Source organism: Echinococcus granulosus, assembly GCF_000524195.1.
Source record: "Echinococcus granulosus chromosome Unknown EG_S00003, whole genome shotgun sequence".
NCBI classification, from domain to species: Eukaryota; Metazoa; Platyhelminthes; class Cestoda; order Cyclophyllidea; family Taeniidae; genus Echinococcus; species Echinococcus granulosus.
The window spans coordinates 2,559,733-2,578,508 of NW_020170383.1; the positions used below are offsets into that span (position 1 = coordinate 2,559,733).

At 38.3% G+C, this 18,776-nt stretch overlaps 3 protein-coding genes across 3 annotated transcripts in view; 2 read left to right on the top strand and 1 right to left on the bottom strand. All coding sequences in view use genetic code 11, as the record gives it.

Moving 5' to 3' along the window:
* Positions 1 to 862, top strand: part of EGR_00959 (hypothetical protein) — a gene marked incomplete at both ends in the record, with an annotated part of 9,811 nt that extends 8,949 nt beyond the window's left edge. Inside the window, 2 exons of the mRNA XM_024490208.1 lie at positions 460 to 740; positions 783 to 862. Coding sequence (XP_024355611.1) covers positions 460 to 740; positions 783 to 862 — 361 coding nt within the window. The remainder of the gene's footprint in view (positions 1 to 459; positions 741 to 782) is intronic.
* Positions 863 to 4,049: 3,187 nt separating this feature from the next.
* EGR_00960 (hypothetical protein) lies at positions 4,050 to 5,295 on the top strand (the record flags this gene model as incomplete). Its single annotated transcript, XM_024490209.1, has 5 exons — positions 4,050 to 4,185; positions 4,278 to 4,316; positions 4,391 to 4,518; positions 4,781 to 4,969; positions 5,056 to 5,295. The coding sequence occupies 5 exons, from the start codon at positions 4,050 to 4,052 to the stop codon at positions 5,293 to 5,295; spliced, it is 732 nt and encodes a 243-aa protein (XP_024355612.1).
* A 10,977-nt stretch (positions 5,296 to 16,272) lies between these two features.
* EGR_00961 (Zinc finger protein) lies at positions 16,273 to 18,260 on the bottom strand (the record flags this gene model as incomplete). The annotated part of the gene is made up of 5 exons (XM_024490210.1): positions 16,273 to 16,453; positions 17,619 to 17,695; positions 17,754 to 18,005; positions 18,050 to 18,121; positions 18,156 to 18,260. The coding sequence occupies 5 exons, from the start codon at positions 18,258 to 18,260 to the stop codon at positions 16,273 to 16,275; spliced, it is 687 nt and encodes a 228-aa protein (XP_024355613.1).
* Positions 18,261 to 18,776: the final 516 nt, after the last annotated feature.

An 18,776-nucleotide genomic window follows, 5' to 3' on the forward strand; every position in this document is an offset into this window, starting at 1 on the left:
AACGTCATTAATTCCCCCATCCGTAGCATATGTATTTATTTCATCCCGCTAAAGCTTATCACCCAGCAGTAGAAATCAGGATAGGCCCTATAAGATCGGGTTTCGCCTCGAGACTTCTCTGAAGGAGAAAGAAGACGTAACACTTGGGTAGAATGTGTATTTTTAAATTACAGTAGGGCTTGGGGCTACTGGCATGGCCCAGGGGCCAGCTTACCCGACGAAGGGTCAACGGCGGAGACCCAAAGCGACGCCTTACCACACCCGAGAGTTAAATGACCAAAGCATTCAGTTATGATTACATTCAGAGGTAGATTTTTCCACAAGTTATGTGTAATGCATTGATTACTTTCCTAACTTTATATTAGATAGTAGGCTATAAGCCAAAATTGGTGTCTCTTACAGGAAAAACGACGTCCTTTGGTTGTCATCTAGCCCAACTGGATAACAAATAATTACTAGAAAATATTACCTACCTTTTGAATACTATAAAGATCTGTGTAAGTTCATACATATTTTTCGCTCGCTTATTCAGTTTTTGAGTTTAATTACGACTTGCAAATCTTTGGCATTTGTAGAACCCATGCGCAGTCTCAATCCTTGGAAATACTATTTCAACCATTATCGACAATTCTTCTCTTTGATATTACTCGTAATTTGCAATTCTGCGAAAGCAATTATAGAGGTTGACCATTATAACGAATATCGTTCGGGGAACCTCATTAGTTTTCTAAATTTTATGGGTTAATTATAGTCACCTCTTCTTTGTTATTTCACTTCTAAAGCTTTTGCCGAAATCAATTATCCCAAGGTTTCTTATTCATTATTGCTGAGCATTATTTTGAATTCCACTTTAGAAATTTAATCGAGGAATCACAAAGGATTTCTTTTTTTTTCGGGTCTCAAAAAGTTCTCCTGTCTCTTTTAAATCATTAGCCAGTAAAATTTGCAGTTCGTAAGAAGATAGTTATAATGCTACTAAATAGTGACCACTGGATAACATAATTGAAGAATAGGCTTTCAGATAGATTAAACTGTGCTGTTTTAGAAGTTTTGTAAGGATTCATACCTGTCCGAGGCGATAAACTTGCATGCATTTACAGAATCTGGTAAGCGATTATACTTTATAAGTGGTTTTTACGTTCCGTAAGTTGTAGAGCCATTAATTTGAGCGAACTTAAGAGTTGAAAAACATATTTAAGGCGCTTGTCGTGATTGAATGATTCTCTATTTATATGAGTCTGTATAGTTTTAAAGAATATTCATAAATTGAAGTCTGTCTAAAAAAGCTGAGAAGAAAAGTACGCGAGCACTCCAAGTCCAGGTTTTTTCAACGCCGAATGTTCTGTTCAATTTCATGGCGATTGGGATTACTACAATACATTTTCACTAAAAACGTAGCTAGATATTTTATTTCTCGTTATACCGTTTTCTATAGTCATATTTCTTGGAGTTATTCACCATGTGGTTTGTTTGAGCACACTACGGGCAAAGTTGTTCAGTAATTTGTCTTTTTACTTCTATTAGAAAAGTCTGCATGGGAATATTACTGACTATGCTAGTTTTTTATTTTATTGCCATGTTTTAGAGGTGAATTCGGGTAAACTAGACATTTGCACCGATTTTGATGAGCCATTTTTCCAGAACAGAAATTGAGTACAGTCAGAAGTGACACGGCTGCGTTGACTTGAACGCACGATGGGGGATATATATGTTTTGGAGGAAACCGACACATGAATGGACTGTATTACATATTCAGAATCTTGTTTAAAATGTCAAACTCCTCTTTTCTAACAAGCCTTATTTTCTTTGAAGTTGTTAAGGTGCAAAATTAGCGGTAGTAGGAAGGTGCTAGCAATTTTTCTACCAATCACTCTTCTTTTATTATAAGCAACCCGTACCAGATTCTCTAAACTAATTTTAATAAAGAACTCCCACCGTTTCTCCACCTACGCTCAGTTTTAAAAACCCTTGGTTGGATTAATTGATTTGCTGAGGATGTATTTTTCAATTAGAGGGTTATAGTGGGAGTTAGAATTTAGCAGAAAAATAAGACACGTCTACTCATTGGAAACTAAAGGTGTTATATTAACCACTAAAGGCATCACCTAAAGGGCGTAGTCAAGCTAAACATATTTTACAGCTATTTTAGTGAAGCTGCCGCACTAAGTAAAACGTTTCTTTGGCCACCAAAACATTAAAATCAGGATTTTTAAGCGCAATTAAAGTCGGACTCCTGAGAATTTCTATTGAGATCAGGAGAAACATAACGCTTAGTCCCTACAGGTTATAAGGGTTCTGCATTACGTCGCATTATATTTTTTTTATAAAATTTAATAGAATGATTTCATATAATAGCACGATCTAAGTTAATACTAAAATCGTTGGCTCTTATTAACTCTGAGAGTCAAAAAACCAAAAATTAATGAAACTGACAAATCCAGCCTAAAAAATACCGTAGCATATTGTAATGTTCCAGGAGATTAATGGAGTAAAATTTCCTAATCTCACTAAATTTTACGAAAAATTTCTATTCCTTTGTCACGAAGTCTTGTTTGTTTAGCTTTATAAACAGTGTCTAAGTAAATCGTAAAATACGCACGTACGCAATGAAACCGATAGGAACAGACGTCATTGAGTTCCTTTTCAATGCCATAAGAAAAGCTCTAGTCTTAAGAAAACGCATTATTGCTATTTGCAAAAGCATAATAAACGGGACAAGAAACGCATCTGAATGGAGAAGGATATAAAATGAATTAAGAGAAATGGAGAATTAAAAAGTACAAACATAGGAAAAATCCACCTGACCCATAAATTAAGTACTTACTTACAAAACCCGATTTCAAATACTGAAGAATGGCCGTTACAAATCCTCCCAAGATTACGGTACCCTGTAGACTAATATAATTAGTACGTCACTTCCATCAGAAACCTCATGACTGATGCTTCTTAACATGGATGACTTTTTATTGGCAAAAAATAACCTTCAAATTTAGGCAGGATTCTCCCACAATTAGACGCCGATATCAATTTTTTAGTTCCCTTTGAAATGTCATTCAAATATGCATACCTGGCTTTTATGTTTGAAAATGGAAACCACTGATGCCTGGCTAGTTTTTTGAAGTCACTTGTTTTGTAATCATTACTTATTTTGCCTGATACAATCATGATCTGTACAACTTTGGAACACTACAAAAGGATTGACAGTCTGTCTCATTCGCGTTCAGGATTGCCTTTCAACTTCGTATATTCTACAAAATACATGGTCATTTAGACACACCGCAGACCCAGAGTAGCGTTTACTAGACCAGTAGATACATTAATCGTGTGGACGTCACCAAATTGCAAATTCAACCACTTACATCCTAGTAGCGCAAATTTCAGTGACGAAAACCAGCCACACCCATTAAAGTGCAACACCACTATGCATTCCTCACGGATACTGCTTTGTATGTACCCAATTTCGATGAACTTAAATTGTAGCACTGTCTACAGCCAATTAAAGCATGCCACGCCGATAAATTTAGGAAGACTTTTCGAAGAATGCTACTGGGGATGAGCCTTCCCACTTTTCTCCTCTCCTTCTGGGAATTTTCCAAAGAAAGTGTGATATCTAATGCTACCATGAGACTTGTTTTCGAAAAGTTGACAGCAATGTGGGTTTCATTATCACGCTCTGCATCCATGATCAAGGGGCCCAATTAATGTGCAAAGTATGACTAGGCTTGCGTGCACACTGCCTATTCTCCTCTGCGGCACCCAATGTGATTAAAAATGCGCCTGCTATGTCACAAATGGCCTTGTGTTCACGTATACGGACGCGCATGCACTACCTTGATGACACCCTGTGCATTCCAACGCCGCACATGATTGGAAAAGGTGCCAAGGTCATATGGTGGCACCCATGCTCCTAGTTCACACGATCATCCAATCACCACTGCCGCGTGTGATATGAGTAGGTACACCGGCACCTGGCGAGACCAACAATTGGTTTGCGTCGAGCCCGTCAACCTATTTAAAGTGGACTCGAAAACCCTTTCATCATAGACAGAATGCCTCCAAAAACGAAAACCCTAGGTAATCGTGACCCCTTCGAACCCTACGACATCATACAAATCACCCACATTTCACCTCAGATGCAGTTCATGGTTCGCGCGATTGTCTCCAGTCTGAACACCTTCAGGCGAGGTAAGTGTAATGCCATAGGGCCTATAACATTTACACCAATCTCCTTGTATGAATTTGTCGAATTTCTGACCCTTTTTCTTATCTCTCTACAGACATCGAGCCTTTAAACGGAAATAGTGGAATTACGACAGGTTAGCTATCACTGTTTGATTGTAGACATTAATTGCTTTAGCAGAGTTAATAATTTCCTTTCCATTTTTATAAGACCCCGCAAATGTTCGAGTTCTTCTCTGTGGAGATGCAGCCGATCTGAGACAGTGTGTAAATGCTGTTTCAGAAGCGGTTAGCGATGATCCATTCATACTTTCACGTATAATCGTGGCTATTGAGGATGTAAGTTAATCTATTCACTTATTTTCTAAACACCTATCACACATGCCTATACTAATATGACTTGCCAATCTACACCTTCCTGTGACTCGTTATCGTCACAGTCATGTGGCTGTGCTAATCACCTTGTTTGAGCGTGATGGTTACATCCACTGCTCGTAAACCACCTAGTGAGAATAGTTTAAATCACAGAACCACACCCTTAAATTACATAAACACATGCATCCAAGGTGCATTTGACTGTTGTTTCTTATCCTCTTAACAGATTGTGCCCTTTGCGAACGAGATTCTCAAACATTCAAAGCCGCAGATAGTGGAATGGAACGAGGCTGATTATGAAGAGTATCTGATCGAGCGTGTAAAGCGTCGAAATGATAACTGTGTCATCGGTCTGGCAATCGACCTCTCCCCCACGATTCGCAGGGTCAGGCGAATCCGGCAGTTGCTGGAAAAGGTAGGACATCTCGTTCTCCGAAAATACCATTCATTTGCATAAAAGTCGACCAAAATGACTATTAAGATACTGTCTACCCTTTTTAGGATGGAACGCTGATAATACCAAATGAGAGAAAAATGTGGAGGACAGCATACCCGGAGTTGATCGCAAGCTTCGTTGTAGATGGAGGTCGTTTCTTGACCATGATTGACTGCGTTCCTGGATCTGCCGAAGCTATAAGGGACTCTGAGCTGTTTCCACCACTGGAAAAGCGTTTGCGCCCCATACCAGGAATGATTGACATGCGAGAAGTAATACATCAGTCTTCCCCAAAGGGAATGTAGACCTCAATGGCTGTGCTATACCTTCTTCTCTTTGGTTGTATTTTTAGCCCCCTTTTTCTTTCCGTGTGTTTACCTCTTCCAAACTGTTCATATTCCTTTGAGTATTTGGTTAAACGTCTGTAAATTGATGCTTCTTTCCTTGCTTAATTGTCCATTTTCATGTTTCTCTGTGGTCGGTAGTCCCTCTTAGCACGGTTTTTAGTTTAGGTGGACGGATTTTAACCATGAAACTAAGGTATCTCGGTCCCCATTCAGCATTGGCAAGAAGAAGTTAATCCGTTTTTCCTGTAGTAGGATCATAGGAACTAAGGGAGGGTAAAAGAGGAACTAGGTGTGGAACAATAGATCTACGAAGCCAATAAGCTTTGCTCATAGCAAAGGACTTTTAAAAGGGAAATTGAAACTAATGACAGGGAAGGTGAAGACTTTCGTATTTGCATTAATCTCATTTTTTAGTTGTTAATAGTTGTCAAGGGGTTGATAGAATGAATGAAAAGTGAACCAAATATTAAGTGAATAAGATCATTAAGTGGGGTCATACCGGTTGTTGCATACAAGCTAAGTAAAGGGGTAGAAAACATTCACGTCTATTAAAAGTAATTACAACTGTAACTCATTACCCTTTTTCAAAGTGAAAAACTGATAGCTTTTATGCTTTTGCTTATTACTTGAAGATACGTTATAGAAGAAAATGAGCAGGATGGGAATCAAGCATTACTTGCCTTTCACTTTCAAAATTCGCATTTCTCTTGATTTTTCTTATGATTTCCTTAAGAGAAAGGCTTCATCCCTAGTCTTCTGTACATGTTCACACACAAGATAGGGTGTTCTGAGGGTGCTGGCTTACTAGTGTGGGGTGAATAGACAGTATATGATTTGCTTCTTTTTTTAACGTTGGACTACAAAAACTACTCCTTGTTGTAAGCTAACCGACAGGCAATTTCGAAATGCCAAGGCTCTATGTCGTGAAGTGTAGGAGTAAAAAAGAAGTTGATAGTTTCCCAAGCTTGCACTATTCGTCCTTGATGCACCTGAACGGGATCTCATCTGATGCAGATGTCAATGGTTTGTTTGATCACTATGGTTTTTGGTAAGTTAATCAGTCTCAGTAGGGATACGCAATTTCTCGTTGTTAGTAGCAGAGAATCTTTCCGGGTGCAATGTGGCATCCTTGCGATTCATCAGGAGGATCACTTTTTAAAGTGCTTCTTAATACTGCATTCAGCTGCCACATTCAGTACCTGCTCAAAATGCCATAGAATAAATTATTCGAGGATCCAGTTTTTACGGCTTTAGAATCAAATTAAACCCGATTTACAAAGTGGTAAGCTGGAATCGCATCCTCTGGGTATGACAGACATTCCATAAATTGAGGGCATACAAACAGCACAGCTGGACAGAGAGTACTGACTTAAGAATGCAAGCCTACACTTTGTAGTGCATTGTAAAATACAGTGAAATTCTCAGTGAGCTGTACCGAAAACTAACTCTTTGGTTACCTGATGCGTTAGTGCTCTAATTTCGGAGTTTTCGAAGGCGCTGCTTGAAAAAAAACCATAACACACATGAGTACTGTGAACGCCTGAAACTCATGATGCGACTCTCCGATAAGCTATGACAAAAGAAGCGTAATCCAAATGCAACAGATCAAGGGTTAAAGAGCTGGATCGCTGCACATTTATTACGGTAATATTTCGAGATTAGCGAAACGTCTTAGAATAAAAAAAAGGTTTAAATTGTACTAAGATGCTACTTGAAGAGAATTAAGCAGTAAACAACAGGACTGGTTTTTAGCTCACACCAAGAAGTTCATGGTTCCAAACAATTCATTTAAATAACCTTTTTAAATCGTTCATCACTTAGCGTAAACACTTTATATTGACAAGTTTTTATGGGGAAGCTAGCATAAAAACAATATCGAAATTAGAAAATGGTACACCACTCTTGATTCCATGAAACTACTTCCGACTCTCGGAGTTGGTATCTAGTCAACGGCAGTTGTAAAATTCAGACATGAAGAATCGATTGTTGGTAGTCTGCGCAAAAAATGCATATTAATGATCCGCTTCCAAAATAGTGACAAGATTACATGAGGATTTTCCCAATGGATGGTTAGCCATATCGAAAATAGGACAGATTAGGGGCATAAAATAATATGGTAACTACCCTAGAAATATTAGTTTATTTCATTTCGGCTTGCTTAACTATGATCGTCCAATAATTAAAAGGAGGAACTTTCATTAATCCTGTTCTAGCCAAAAGTCAAATTGCCTAAGCTAAACATGCATACTACATCAGTTGCTACAACCGACGACGAGGACATGCCGCCAAAGTTTTGACACTGATTAGGAGTGTGAATCAGTAGAAATATACTCCAGGTTGTAAGTGCAACGCAGGAAGAAAAATCCCAAGCTAGCCAATTACTTCAACGAGCAGTCGTTACCGCTAGTTGGATTTATCGCCAAACTGGTGCCCAGTTATCTGCAGCGCGTCGTGCAGTCTTGGCGCATTAGTCAGAGTCTTAACTGTTTAAATCGGTAATTAAATCGGCTCTCACTTAGTGTAAATATTACTGATGGTTTCATTTGATTTACCTCCATTAAAGTAGCGGCAGGCCTAAACAGTGTTTAGACCTAAGTAGAGACAAGGCGCATTTGCGAGCACGCATGCTAGTTCCGACAGTCATTTGTCTTTAAGGATCACGCCAAATAAGAATGCCTTCTTATGGTCAAGAAATTTCTGTTCCCACGAAATTGGTGTCTAAGTCCTCAAACCGAAAATGCCATATTATATGAGAATCATCACAATGACAATTTTATGTGTAACTTCTCATTTGAAATTTTCTTAAGTTTTGAATCATTAGAAGCATACATAATATCCTGAAATGCACCGAATGTAAGGTAGGCGGAAATACTTCCAAAACCATGAGATACTTAAGTGTGCGATTTCTGGCGATGAAACAAATATATTGAAGACAGCAAAATAATTTTCTTAGATGTCAGCTTACCCTGAAGACTTTCCTAAGGCAGGCAACAAATTTCTCATGAATATACTATTTTGTGCTTTACACTTTATTTTTGAGTTTACAAAAAAGTAACCATAAGCTTCAAAATCCCAAAAAATCAAAAAATGACAAAATAACCAAAACGAATAAAGCTATTTTTTAAAACTAGGTCTAAATTTGGGGCTTTTTAGGAAAAGTGTTTCTTTGGGAAATGTGATAGCTCGAGCCAACGAAGATAGATTGAACGCCCTAGGCTGGCTTTTTTAACTTGCGGCGGTACCTATTAATGTAGTCATTTTAAAACAGGTTGACCAAAGAAAAGAACCAGTCCACCTGGATGGAGTGGCCTATCCTAGGCAGCGTGAAATTTACTTAATCTACCATTTGATTACATAAATAAATCCTCACGAAAGGAGAGACGGAGAGATCTTTTTTTGAATGGGCATTCTACTCCACTATATAATATGTATAAAATTCAGGCAAAATGCACACTAATCTGATTGATACATAGGTTTAACCTGTTGATTAATGGCAAGACCAATAGAAACTTATAATTTATTTGATGTGTTAATGAGCACCTGGTACTCTAATTGTATGAATGAGTATGCGTCGAGTTCATTTAATGCTGAAAGTTACAGCTCAGAATGAATCTCAGGCGAGACAAATGCGACGCTAATTTTTTCTCAAAATAAAACATCTCAAAACACTTAAAATTACAAAGAATGACTGCCACATCCGGTTAGTAGAAAGCATAAGGCAGTGGCATGTTGGAACCGTGTTTATTCGACTGCATATCACATGGTAAGCACATTAAAGCAGAGTAATAAAATGTTTACACAGATCAATAGTCATTCCGCAATTTAAGCATGGAAATTATTTAAAGATTTAGGCAGGGTGTTTGGTGACAAACCCGCTATTAATCAAAGTAGGCTTTGCCATTTTGGACAGGAGCGATGTTGAAATGCATTGTGCAGCTGTACTGTGCCCATATAGTTAAGAATCACCATACCTTATCTGCAGCAATTCGAAAATAGAGAGAGCGATGAATAAAAGAATATGGCCGTGAAATCCCTTGTCAATTAACCCGCCTTTTCTACTGGAGCATAATCTAGCCAATCCTAGACAAGCTTCAATAACCCAATGGGGGCCTTATTTCCGAGGTAGTGGGAAAACCCTGCAATAACAAGATTTATACTTTTAGAAAAAGTATGAACATTTTGAAGCACTGTGAGTTGATTTCACTCTCTGACTTGGTTGTCAAATCAATGGGTACCGAATTGCAGAATCCGTGCATAAATACTCTTCTTAAATTAAAAATTCTACTTTCTTGTAGGATAGGGAACTATTGACTACAGCATAAATTTCTACGTCCATTTTGTCTCATTATCTCAAAGCCACATTCAAATTTAGTAACATTCGATTTAGGGAAATGTACGATTAATGAAATGTAATTAGCATACAGTTTGTCCCACCAGTTCTGTTTAAAAATATGTGTAAGTGGGATCATACGCACAACGGTGTTTATGAACGTCCAGAGTAATTGGAATTTATCAAGAAAATTCAATAAGTTCTCACAATTTTTCAGGGAGAGGAACTGCATGGATGTAAAGGGATGCCTGGTTTCACAAATCACTTCATTAAATGACCTTATTTAAGATAAAACAGGCTTTAAAATGGACATTTGGTATTCACAGACGTATGGCTTACGCAAACGCAAGCACTGAACACCATCTCGTCATAGAGGAGGGTAAACAAAGCAAACGAAAATGAAATACCACGCATGCTTCACTGAGACGCAGCGTGACCGAACGCGTTCAGGGTTGTTTTTCGGATATGTACAAAGTGCTCGACCTCTAACATGCAAGCAATGGTAAAAACCTAGTGAGATTTAAAATAGTTTGCCGCCTATTGCAAGGATGAGAAAACTTTGGTGAATTGAAGGCAAAATTGTGATTCCTTCGGACCTAAATAGAAGACAAAGCGTACAAATGCGCATTACATAATTTCACCTATTCCACTGTTAACTGCATTCATTTTTATTTACTCAATACTTTTTATGATTAAACATTTTTGGGAACATTCAGGTCACTTTTCTTAGGATGAATGATAAAAGCCTAAAATACATTATAACCAACCATGTCAATTAAACAGTTATTAACAAAAGCGGTTTAATCGTGATTGAAAAAAAGGCGCAACACCGGGCGCTGCCATCAATTTGATCTGTTACATATGCCTTCCCTAGATTTTGATGTTAAATCATCTATCCACTGTGAAAATGTCCGAATCACAAGCAAGCCAAGAAGAAATTAAGACACACATGCATACATGTAGGTTTTGCAATTATATTCTAGCAAGCGAAGGAGTAGAATTCGGTACTTGAGAGGACAAAAAATTGGTTGTTTCATTAGAATTCTGTGGTATATTATTCTACCGTAGATGGACTTTCGTTCCTAACCACTTCAAGTTAAGATAGGTATTGAGGTCGATTAAAAAAGGTATTTTAGGTCAAGTGACCAAAAAGCTAGGAAGATTGGCGTACATTAAGGGCTCAGGTTGAAGCGCTTCTAAATAAACAAAGGTGCGATTTGAATGAAACATTTGTGTGCAAAGTTTTTCGGCCTACTCCTTAAGCAATAGAGTTCAATTATGTGACAGTATTTCGGAGGTCATTACATAAATTCAGGCAAGGTAACGGAAATAATAGATTTATCAAATAACTGTTTGCATATAAAATCTATTTTCAAAACTTGAAAATGCATGAGATTAAGAGGTTTTCCACTCATTAAGTAGCGATCCCCACTACCGATTTTATGTTAATAGGCCTCGAAAAAGAAAAGCACGTCTTCAGCACCTTAGGCCCCATTCGCGATTTACACTGAAATAGGTGAAAATCACGTAGGTGCATTTTCAAGTATTTTAATTTCAGCAAATGTTTGCACTCATGATTAAAGTTTTGCTAGTGACAAAATTATTTCATCATCTTATTTATGGGTGTCAGATACGCAACACGACGAAATTGTGATTGCTCGAAAAAGTCACATCAAAAGGTATGATAAGTGCTATAGTTCACTTAAACATTTTGGAAAGTCTTGCGAAGCTGAATAACTAATCACTTGCATTTGCCGTTTTTCTTCATTCTTAGCTTGGGAAGTTTGATATGTTGTACTATTAAAGGAGAGAATAATTAAAGCCCTATTTAGTGGTATTGCTTCAGAATATTTCCAAGAACAAGACGAAAACCCAAGTTTTATGCTCTGAATTTAAGGCCGGAAACCTCAGTCAAACGCTCATCTGACATTGGATCATTTGTTCACGTCTTTCTAAAGTATTCGGATAGCGAGGCATGAAATGCAAGCAGAAAAAATAATCGAAATCAAGCCTATGAGGATTGGCGGCCTTTTATTACCGACCATTTCACTGTAACCAAATTATCTTTTGGCTATGTGGAAATCACGCAGGGAATCGGGTCAAGCTGTGGATGTTGCATTTCTTCCACGCCTAACCTGCGTGATAGTCGGCGTGATGCTTCGTTTATAATCCATTGAGAAAAAAACACCATGCACAGATCCCAGGATCTAGTGCAGGTATTGGGCCAACTACTAAGCTCGCTGACTAACGTTTTGGTGCGACTTCACCTCTTCCCGCATTTTTCTTTGATTGCTAACTCCCACTTATCCAAAGGTGCTAGCTGCGGGGCCTCTAGAATAACTAAGGAAGTAAACTAAAACCGTGCATAGTATAAATAAGTTTTGTTCAAGTCCTCAATATTTTACTTGATTTTTTTCCATAAAAAAATTTCAAAAGTCCTATAAGTTATATTGTTTTAATTTATTGTTACTTTATGATAATAAACCATTTACACTGGCGTCATATTTAGATATTATTCAACACAAAATAGACGTGTTGGAGGTGACCGAGATAAGGTTCACTCGGAGGTCGCCATAAACGAGAGTGAAAATATAGACGGATCGAAAGCATGTGTTGACTAATCACAGTGAGGAATTAGGGATAAAAATAAATATTTTCTTTCTAAGAATCATTCTCGTTTCAAATGGATGACATAATTTTCAGGTAAAATATTGTCAGCATTAGCTTCCATAATTTGTAGCAATAAATCTTAAAGGTTTGATTTGATAGTTACAGTATACAGGCAAAGTCTCGATCCTTTTGATGGCTAGTACAGCAGGACCTAACAATTTTGAAGTCGGATTTAATGACTGGGAATATCATATTTAAAATAACGGTCGCCAAAGGCTAAAATGTTCTCCTAGTAACTTTGAGCGATATTTACTATTTTAATTTAATATTACGTTAGCCTTTTCCCGTGAATCGTTATGATCCAAACCGGTGAAATTAAGTGAATTATTAAGCCTTTATTGCTGCTTTTTATGCTATGAAGTGGCGGAAAAATGCCGAACCTTGTTTAGAAGCTAGCTACAACTACATGTCACTGTCATTACTTCACATTCTCATGAACTTACAAATTTCTTGCCTAACTCCCAAAGCCCAATCTCCAACTATCATAAATACGTACTAGAATCGGGCAAATGAACAAAGTATCTGGCTTCCTTGTAATTCATAAGTAAAACGAGTTTATAATCCACCCTTAGTAGAGGAAATGACCGTGGTCCCTTCCATCACAAATATCATGCAATTTTAGAACAAGAAAACGCAGCTGCTTGAATCACAAAAAGTTGCTTCTTTCGGTCTAAAAGTACTTTGCATGTGAGTTTTGTAGCAGCTAAATATATTAAAAACTTTAGCACCTTTTTTCAGCTGGGATAAAATATGATGAGGTTCAGCTCTAGTTCTTGTACAAAATCTGAAAATTTCTTGTTTATTTGATTGCGGGGACCTGGTGCGTGCATGCATTGATACGCGTGCGCAGAGCCGGCGAATAATGCCATTCACTGGATGGGATAGTGTGACATAAAAACATTGGCTTTTCTTCAATCTGATAGCTGCATTTGGTGCACAGATAAACAGTTTTGTAAGCAGAATCTACGAAATGTTTCAAAAATCACCTGTATTTTACAAAAACACTTTGTAATTCACTAATTCTCATAGAATCGGCGTGGTCAAATTTGGACCATATTGGATCAAATTTCCAAATACGAATAACTCAGTAAAATGTAAAATTACTGGTGATTTGGCATCATGATCACTTGGCAAAATCCAGATGTTTCTGTGTTGGTTGCTACTGCCATCGTTTACCCATAACACTAAAAAATGTAAGATGTTTCGAAGTTTGTATAACGTCTCATGCTATCACTACAGCCCAAAGGTATTAACCGCCCAAAGAAAATGGTATGCTCTGAACTCGAAACCAACATTTAATTCAATTTGTGGTTTCATGAAAATGGATACCGAGAACGAAAGATAGGTGAGAGATTTTTAAGCCTAGATAGCATGTGACTCCCGTTCACGTTAGGCTTTCAAAATTTCTATGCACATGCCGACAGAGAAATTTTGACAAAATTTATGAAAAATCACGAATCTGTAGGTGTATGGTAAAAAAGCAATCTATGCTATACGAAGGAGAATTGCATTTTCCGCTTTCTCCTTTTTACAAAAAAAAATTTCAGAATCAGCTTAAGCGACTCATCTTTCACATCGCGCATAAATGAGTTGATTTGGTCACAAGTCAATAAGCCTCTAGATAGACACTAAATCAACGCCACTTTCGACTCATCACAAAGTAGTTAAGGTACATAACCTCTCCTAATGAACTCATCTCTTGGTGGTCATTTGACAACAAGAGAGAATTCAATGTTATTGTAAGTGCCTGACCTAGTGAATAAACAGAAGAGAGACAGCCCTGACACGCACTGGACAGGCCCGATTTGCGTGATAGCAGCTTGATAACACCCAAAGCCATGTGATGGCACTTTTTGTCACTCCCTTAATCCACGCTAGCCCTACCACTCTATCACGCGCGTGTGTACGGTCCAACGCGGTGTGACTTTGATGGGCCACTTCTTAATTGGACTCTTCGCACTTTTGTTTGGGTGACTTCTGTTGAGGCACTGTAGTCTAGTTTGCCCGACTATTTTAGCTGTGTTGTGCACGTGGTACGCACAGCTCGGTTTCTAGCATCTAGCCCCGCTCTTTGGTCCTATGAAATCTGAACAAGTCTTCCATAATTCTGGGCGCCAGCTGTGCTGTCATAACATATTCAGAGTCGAATGAAGGATTTGCACTGTGCTTAGATATTTCAATTAATTCTAATCTGTCTTTTGCCATCGGAATCCGGAGGACGGAGAATGAATTATCAACGTCATGGTGAATACAATTTTACCTTACCTTACCGTTCAATGAAATTGGACAGTAAAATATTCGTCGAATAGTCATAAATCTAAACAGCAACTTACAAACGCTTTGTCGTCACATCGGTTTTTCTGTAAGAACTCCACTCAGTTTTACGTGCAGCGTTCATCTCCGTATCCCTTGGCCCTCATTTTAATCAAATTGCGATCTCGTCAGTGGTTAGTTAAGTTTCATGACCCTGCGCGCTCACTGAATTTTGTAGGATTTTTAGCTATGTGGCCCCTGGGAACGTTTAGCCGAAATACAGTGGGGGTTGCGGTGGTGGTGGTACGTGAAATAATTATTGTCGGAGCGTTTTGCGCCTACGCCGCTAGTTGTGTAAAAGACCGAACTCCGCCCGGTAACCACAATGGTGGTGAGGCATGGCTGGGACATTGTGTGGCTTAACTGTCTTAGGAGGCTGGTAATCGAGTCGATCCCCGAGAAAACTCATGTGGATTGTAACAAAATCCACTCCCAGCTCTGAACCGATCGTGAGAAATGAGGAAATTTACAAAGTTGATGGATTTTATAAACGCCGTTTGCGTGGGGCGTTCCAAATTTTTAAGCAAACACGTAGCAAATATTTAGTTGAGAACTAATGAGTAGTATAAAGTAACGTCAAAGTGACTTGGGGATCTGGTGTAGTGAGCTCATAGTCCTGAGGTTAGTTGAGATGCTTAAATTGCACTGCCCTCAAATCCTATGGGGGGCGCGGATGCTAAAGCTAATTGATAATCCAAGTTTCCAAATTCCTACTAAAGTGTAAAATGGTGCCTTAGCTTACCACAAGAAGGATGCGGATTCTTTTTCTAAATAAGATATTCAATGCCATTCAGGATGCTAAAGACGCAGAGGGATGCTTTTACGATTGCGATTGTGGTCAAAATACTTCAACAGGCCATTACTTCTGATATTTCAAGTGAAAGTATGCTGTTCTAGGTATTGGCAAGGGAGATGGACAAAATTAATGCCATCCAGTTAGGAAACCGTTGCAACAGATCGAGTTTAGGTGGTTTAGTACAAGTACTCCAAGAAAGACTACAGGTAAGAAAATCGGGCGTTCGCTTAAAACCCCCCCATTCTTTGTCGCTCAACATACGCTCCCGATAAACATTTTCATAACCCCACTTTGATATTGAAAAAAAAAACGAAATCTTCATGCAACACAAGGATCAATACTTGACAAGGTCAAAAAAATTGACAGACTGATTCCCCCCCACTGCTAGAGCTGCCTCATGCATCAAGGGACACACCCTATCAATAAATCAAAGCAAAAAATTGTATGGCATAGATTAACAAGGCTTTACGGACGATATTACTAAATATTTTCAAATGAGTAGTTCAATATGTTTAATAATTTCAGGTTAATGCTGAATGCACAGGCGCCTTCTTCAAATTGAAGCATACCTACAACCCGAGTACGACTTCACTTCATACCTAATCTGAAATCTAACAGATAAACGCGCTCTTTTAGCAACTTTCTAATCCAATAATAGACGCCTTGAAACTGTCTCAAAGAAAATTACAATGAAAACTAGGGCAGTTATTTTTTTGAAATCACGAAAGTCACAAGCAGAAATTCTGCTTCCTAGATAAAAAAACGATCAAGAACTTACACAATTTTATTGACTATACAACTTCTTTTTACAAGATACTGGAAATCATTATCTGATACCAGCTTTAAAACGGAAATCGTTTAGTTCATCTTCGTCAGTGTCACCACTGTCACTATCATCATCTTCGTTTTCAACTTTGATGGAAGCACCTTCGGATTTCACAATTTTCTTCTTTGATATACTGGCTTCCTTTTGCATCTCCAATTCCCGGAACTTCTCCCACATCGAACTGAAAGGCAGTGCGAAAATAACCGAAATTTGCAGGATTCTGCGACAGCACGCACTGACTAGGCTGTAACTATACATTGTGATACTACTTGTGCTCATTAGTAACGGTAGCGGAATTTCGAAAATAACAGCCTACCTCTGCAGGTAGACTTTGTGGTTAACCTACAGTTAAAATTTACTAGAAGAAAAGTAAGGATTAAACTTATCAAACAAAGTTTAAAACTTCGGGAAAGAAGACTAAAAACGAAAAAAATTAACAAAAAGACTAGAAATAACACCAAGCTCACTTCATTTTACTTAAGGGCCAGCTACGATACGACAAAAGCTATAAGATAAAAACCACGCTCCAACAAATACAAGTTTCAAATGATGAATGTAGGGAAGTCCGGTTAATCCAATCACAACCACCGAGGTATGAAAAATGGCATAACGAAATATCCAACATTGTGGTCAAAATCCGAGGCATGTTTATTCACCAGAGCAGCAGTTTCAATAGCTAAAAAACTTACACAAAATACTTCAGAGAATTTTAAAGCGAGAACGATAATGACAGCTCAGGCCACATCCAGTCGACGTTAATAAATACAATAACGCCGAGTTAAATCAAGGTACTCCCAGAGCTTAATAAAACTCATAACGCGGAATAATTTAAAAAAGCCTGATTAATCGTCAATAAAACAGAATCCCTGATAAATAATTACAATTACAAATTGTTAACATGGATAAGTGAAACACCTAGGATTATACCTAAACATGTGCGAACTTACAGTGGTAAAATCCCAATGCGTATAATCAGTCCTTTTAGAGTACATTAAATCAAAACATTTTTAATGACTACTGAGGTAGAGAGATTATCCGAAGGCAAAAACGTCGCAATTTGAACAAGTTCAGAAAATACGAGCAATAGAAAAACAAAGGTTAGCATTGCCATCAAAGACGAAATTATAGACAGAATAATCCTGAGAAGAATGTATAGGATAACAAGTGGCTTTTCGAGTCTGTGAACAATTAGCAAAATCTTGCTACCTATCAATAGGAAGAAGCACAGGTTTCAACAAATAGGGCTCAAACACAAATCATTAGTGCATAACACAACTGAGAACTAAATAAGCGATCTCAACCCTTACCAACTAGGAATTCAATATCCATACTAAGTTAAAACTTACATCTGCTTATCAACCTCTGCTAAATTCCTCGCAACGACCATTTCCTCGTTATCTTTTTCGAGAATTTGCTCCAATTCCTACAATTGACAGACACGTTTAAATACAGTTCAAATTATGGGTAGGAGAGAAACAAACCTGGTCTAGGGTTCCTACTTCTTTCCGGAAAACTTCCATTTCAGTGTCCATCTTATCTTTGAAGGGCACGTTCCTAACCTCAGCGTCTCTGCGAGCATCATCAAAAAACCCTTCCGGTAATAAACAATTCTGCGTCCCTTCTTTCTCCTTATGTGGTGATCGAGAGGGGTCGGGAACCTTAAGAGAAAGCTTTTCTTCTTTCTTGAGATTTAAAGCTTCAGATTTCGGCACTACCACTTCCAACTTGGGGTGCTAGAATTTTGACAAATTATCACAGTTCATGAGAATAAAACAACTTTTGCGGGAGGTGTGTTGTCCTTCACTTGAGTCTGAATACGCTTAAGAGAATCAGTACCGCGGATGGCATTCTGGACGGTGAAGCAGATTAAACGACAAACATACGTCTTTATGGGATTTACTTAAAACATGGGCTTTCCAGGTTATTTCTGATTTGATCGGAATGCCACAAACAATGCACGAAATCTTCCCGTATGGGTTATATCTCATTTATGAAACTGTTTATAATGAACTTACTTAATGTGAGGATGATCGATACGCCTAGTATTGCTCTTAGACGCTTTTAGCAGCAACCTCGCGTCCATTGGTCAGTTCGTTAAATCTAATGCACAACCACATCATTGAATATTTAAAACAACACTGATGTAAAATTTTGAAATAACATTTTGGATTTTTGCAGAGTGTATTTTTTGTCTAAGTAGCTGCTTGGCCATTTTTATATTACTAGCAATTCAGAGATGCCCGGATTTCCTACACCTGCTTCAGGATCCAGGCAACATGTTGCTAGCAAACGAGAACCCAGTAGTTGCACCACTAGTCCCTAGAACCTTACATCGTTGCACTTTTGGGGAAGGACCTACGACCGGTACTGACTAAAAGTCAACTGCACGATCCCAAAAGCTTCACGTGAGCACCACGAGCGGAGGCCAAATGCCCCCCCCCCCCAAGACGGACCAAGGAAGACGTCATCGCCCAGAGACAGTATACTAACGAAGCTACGGCATG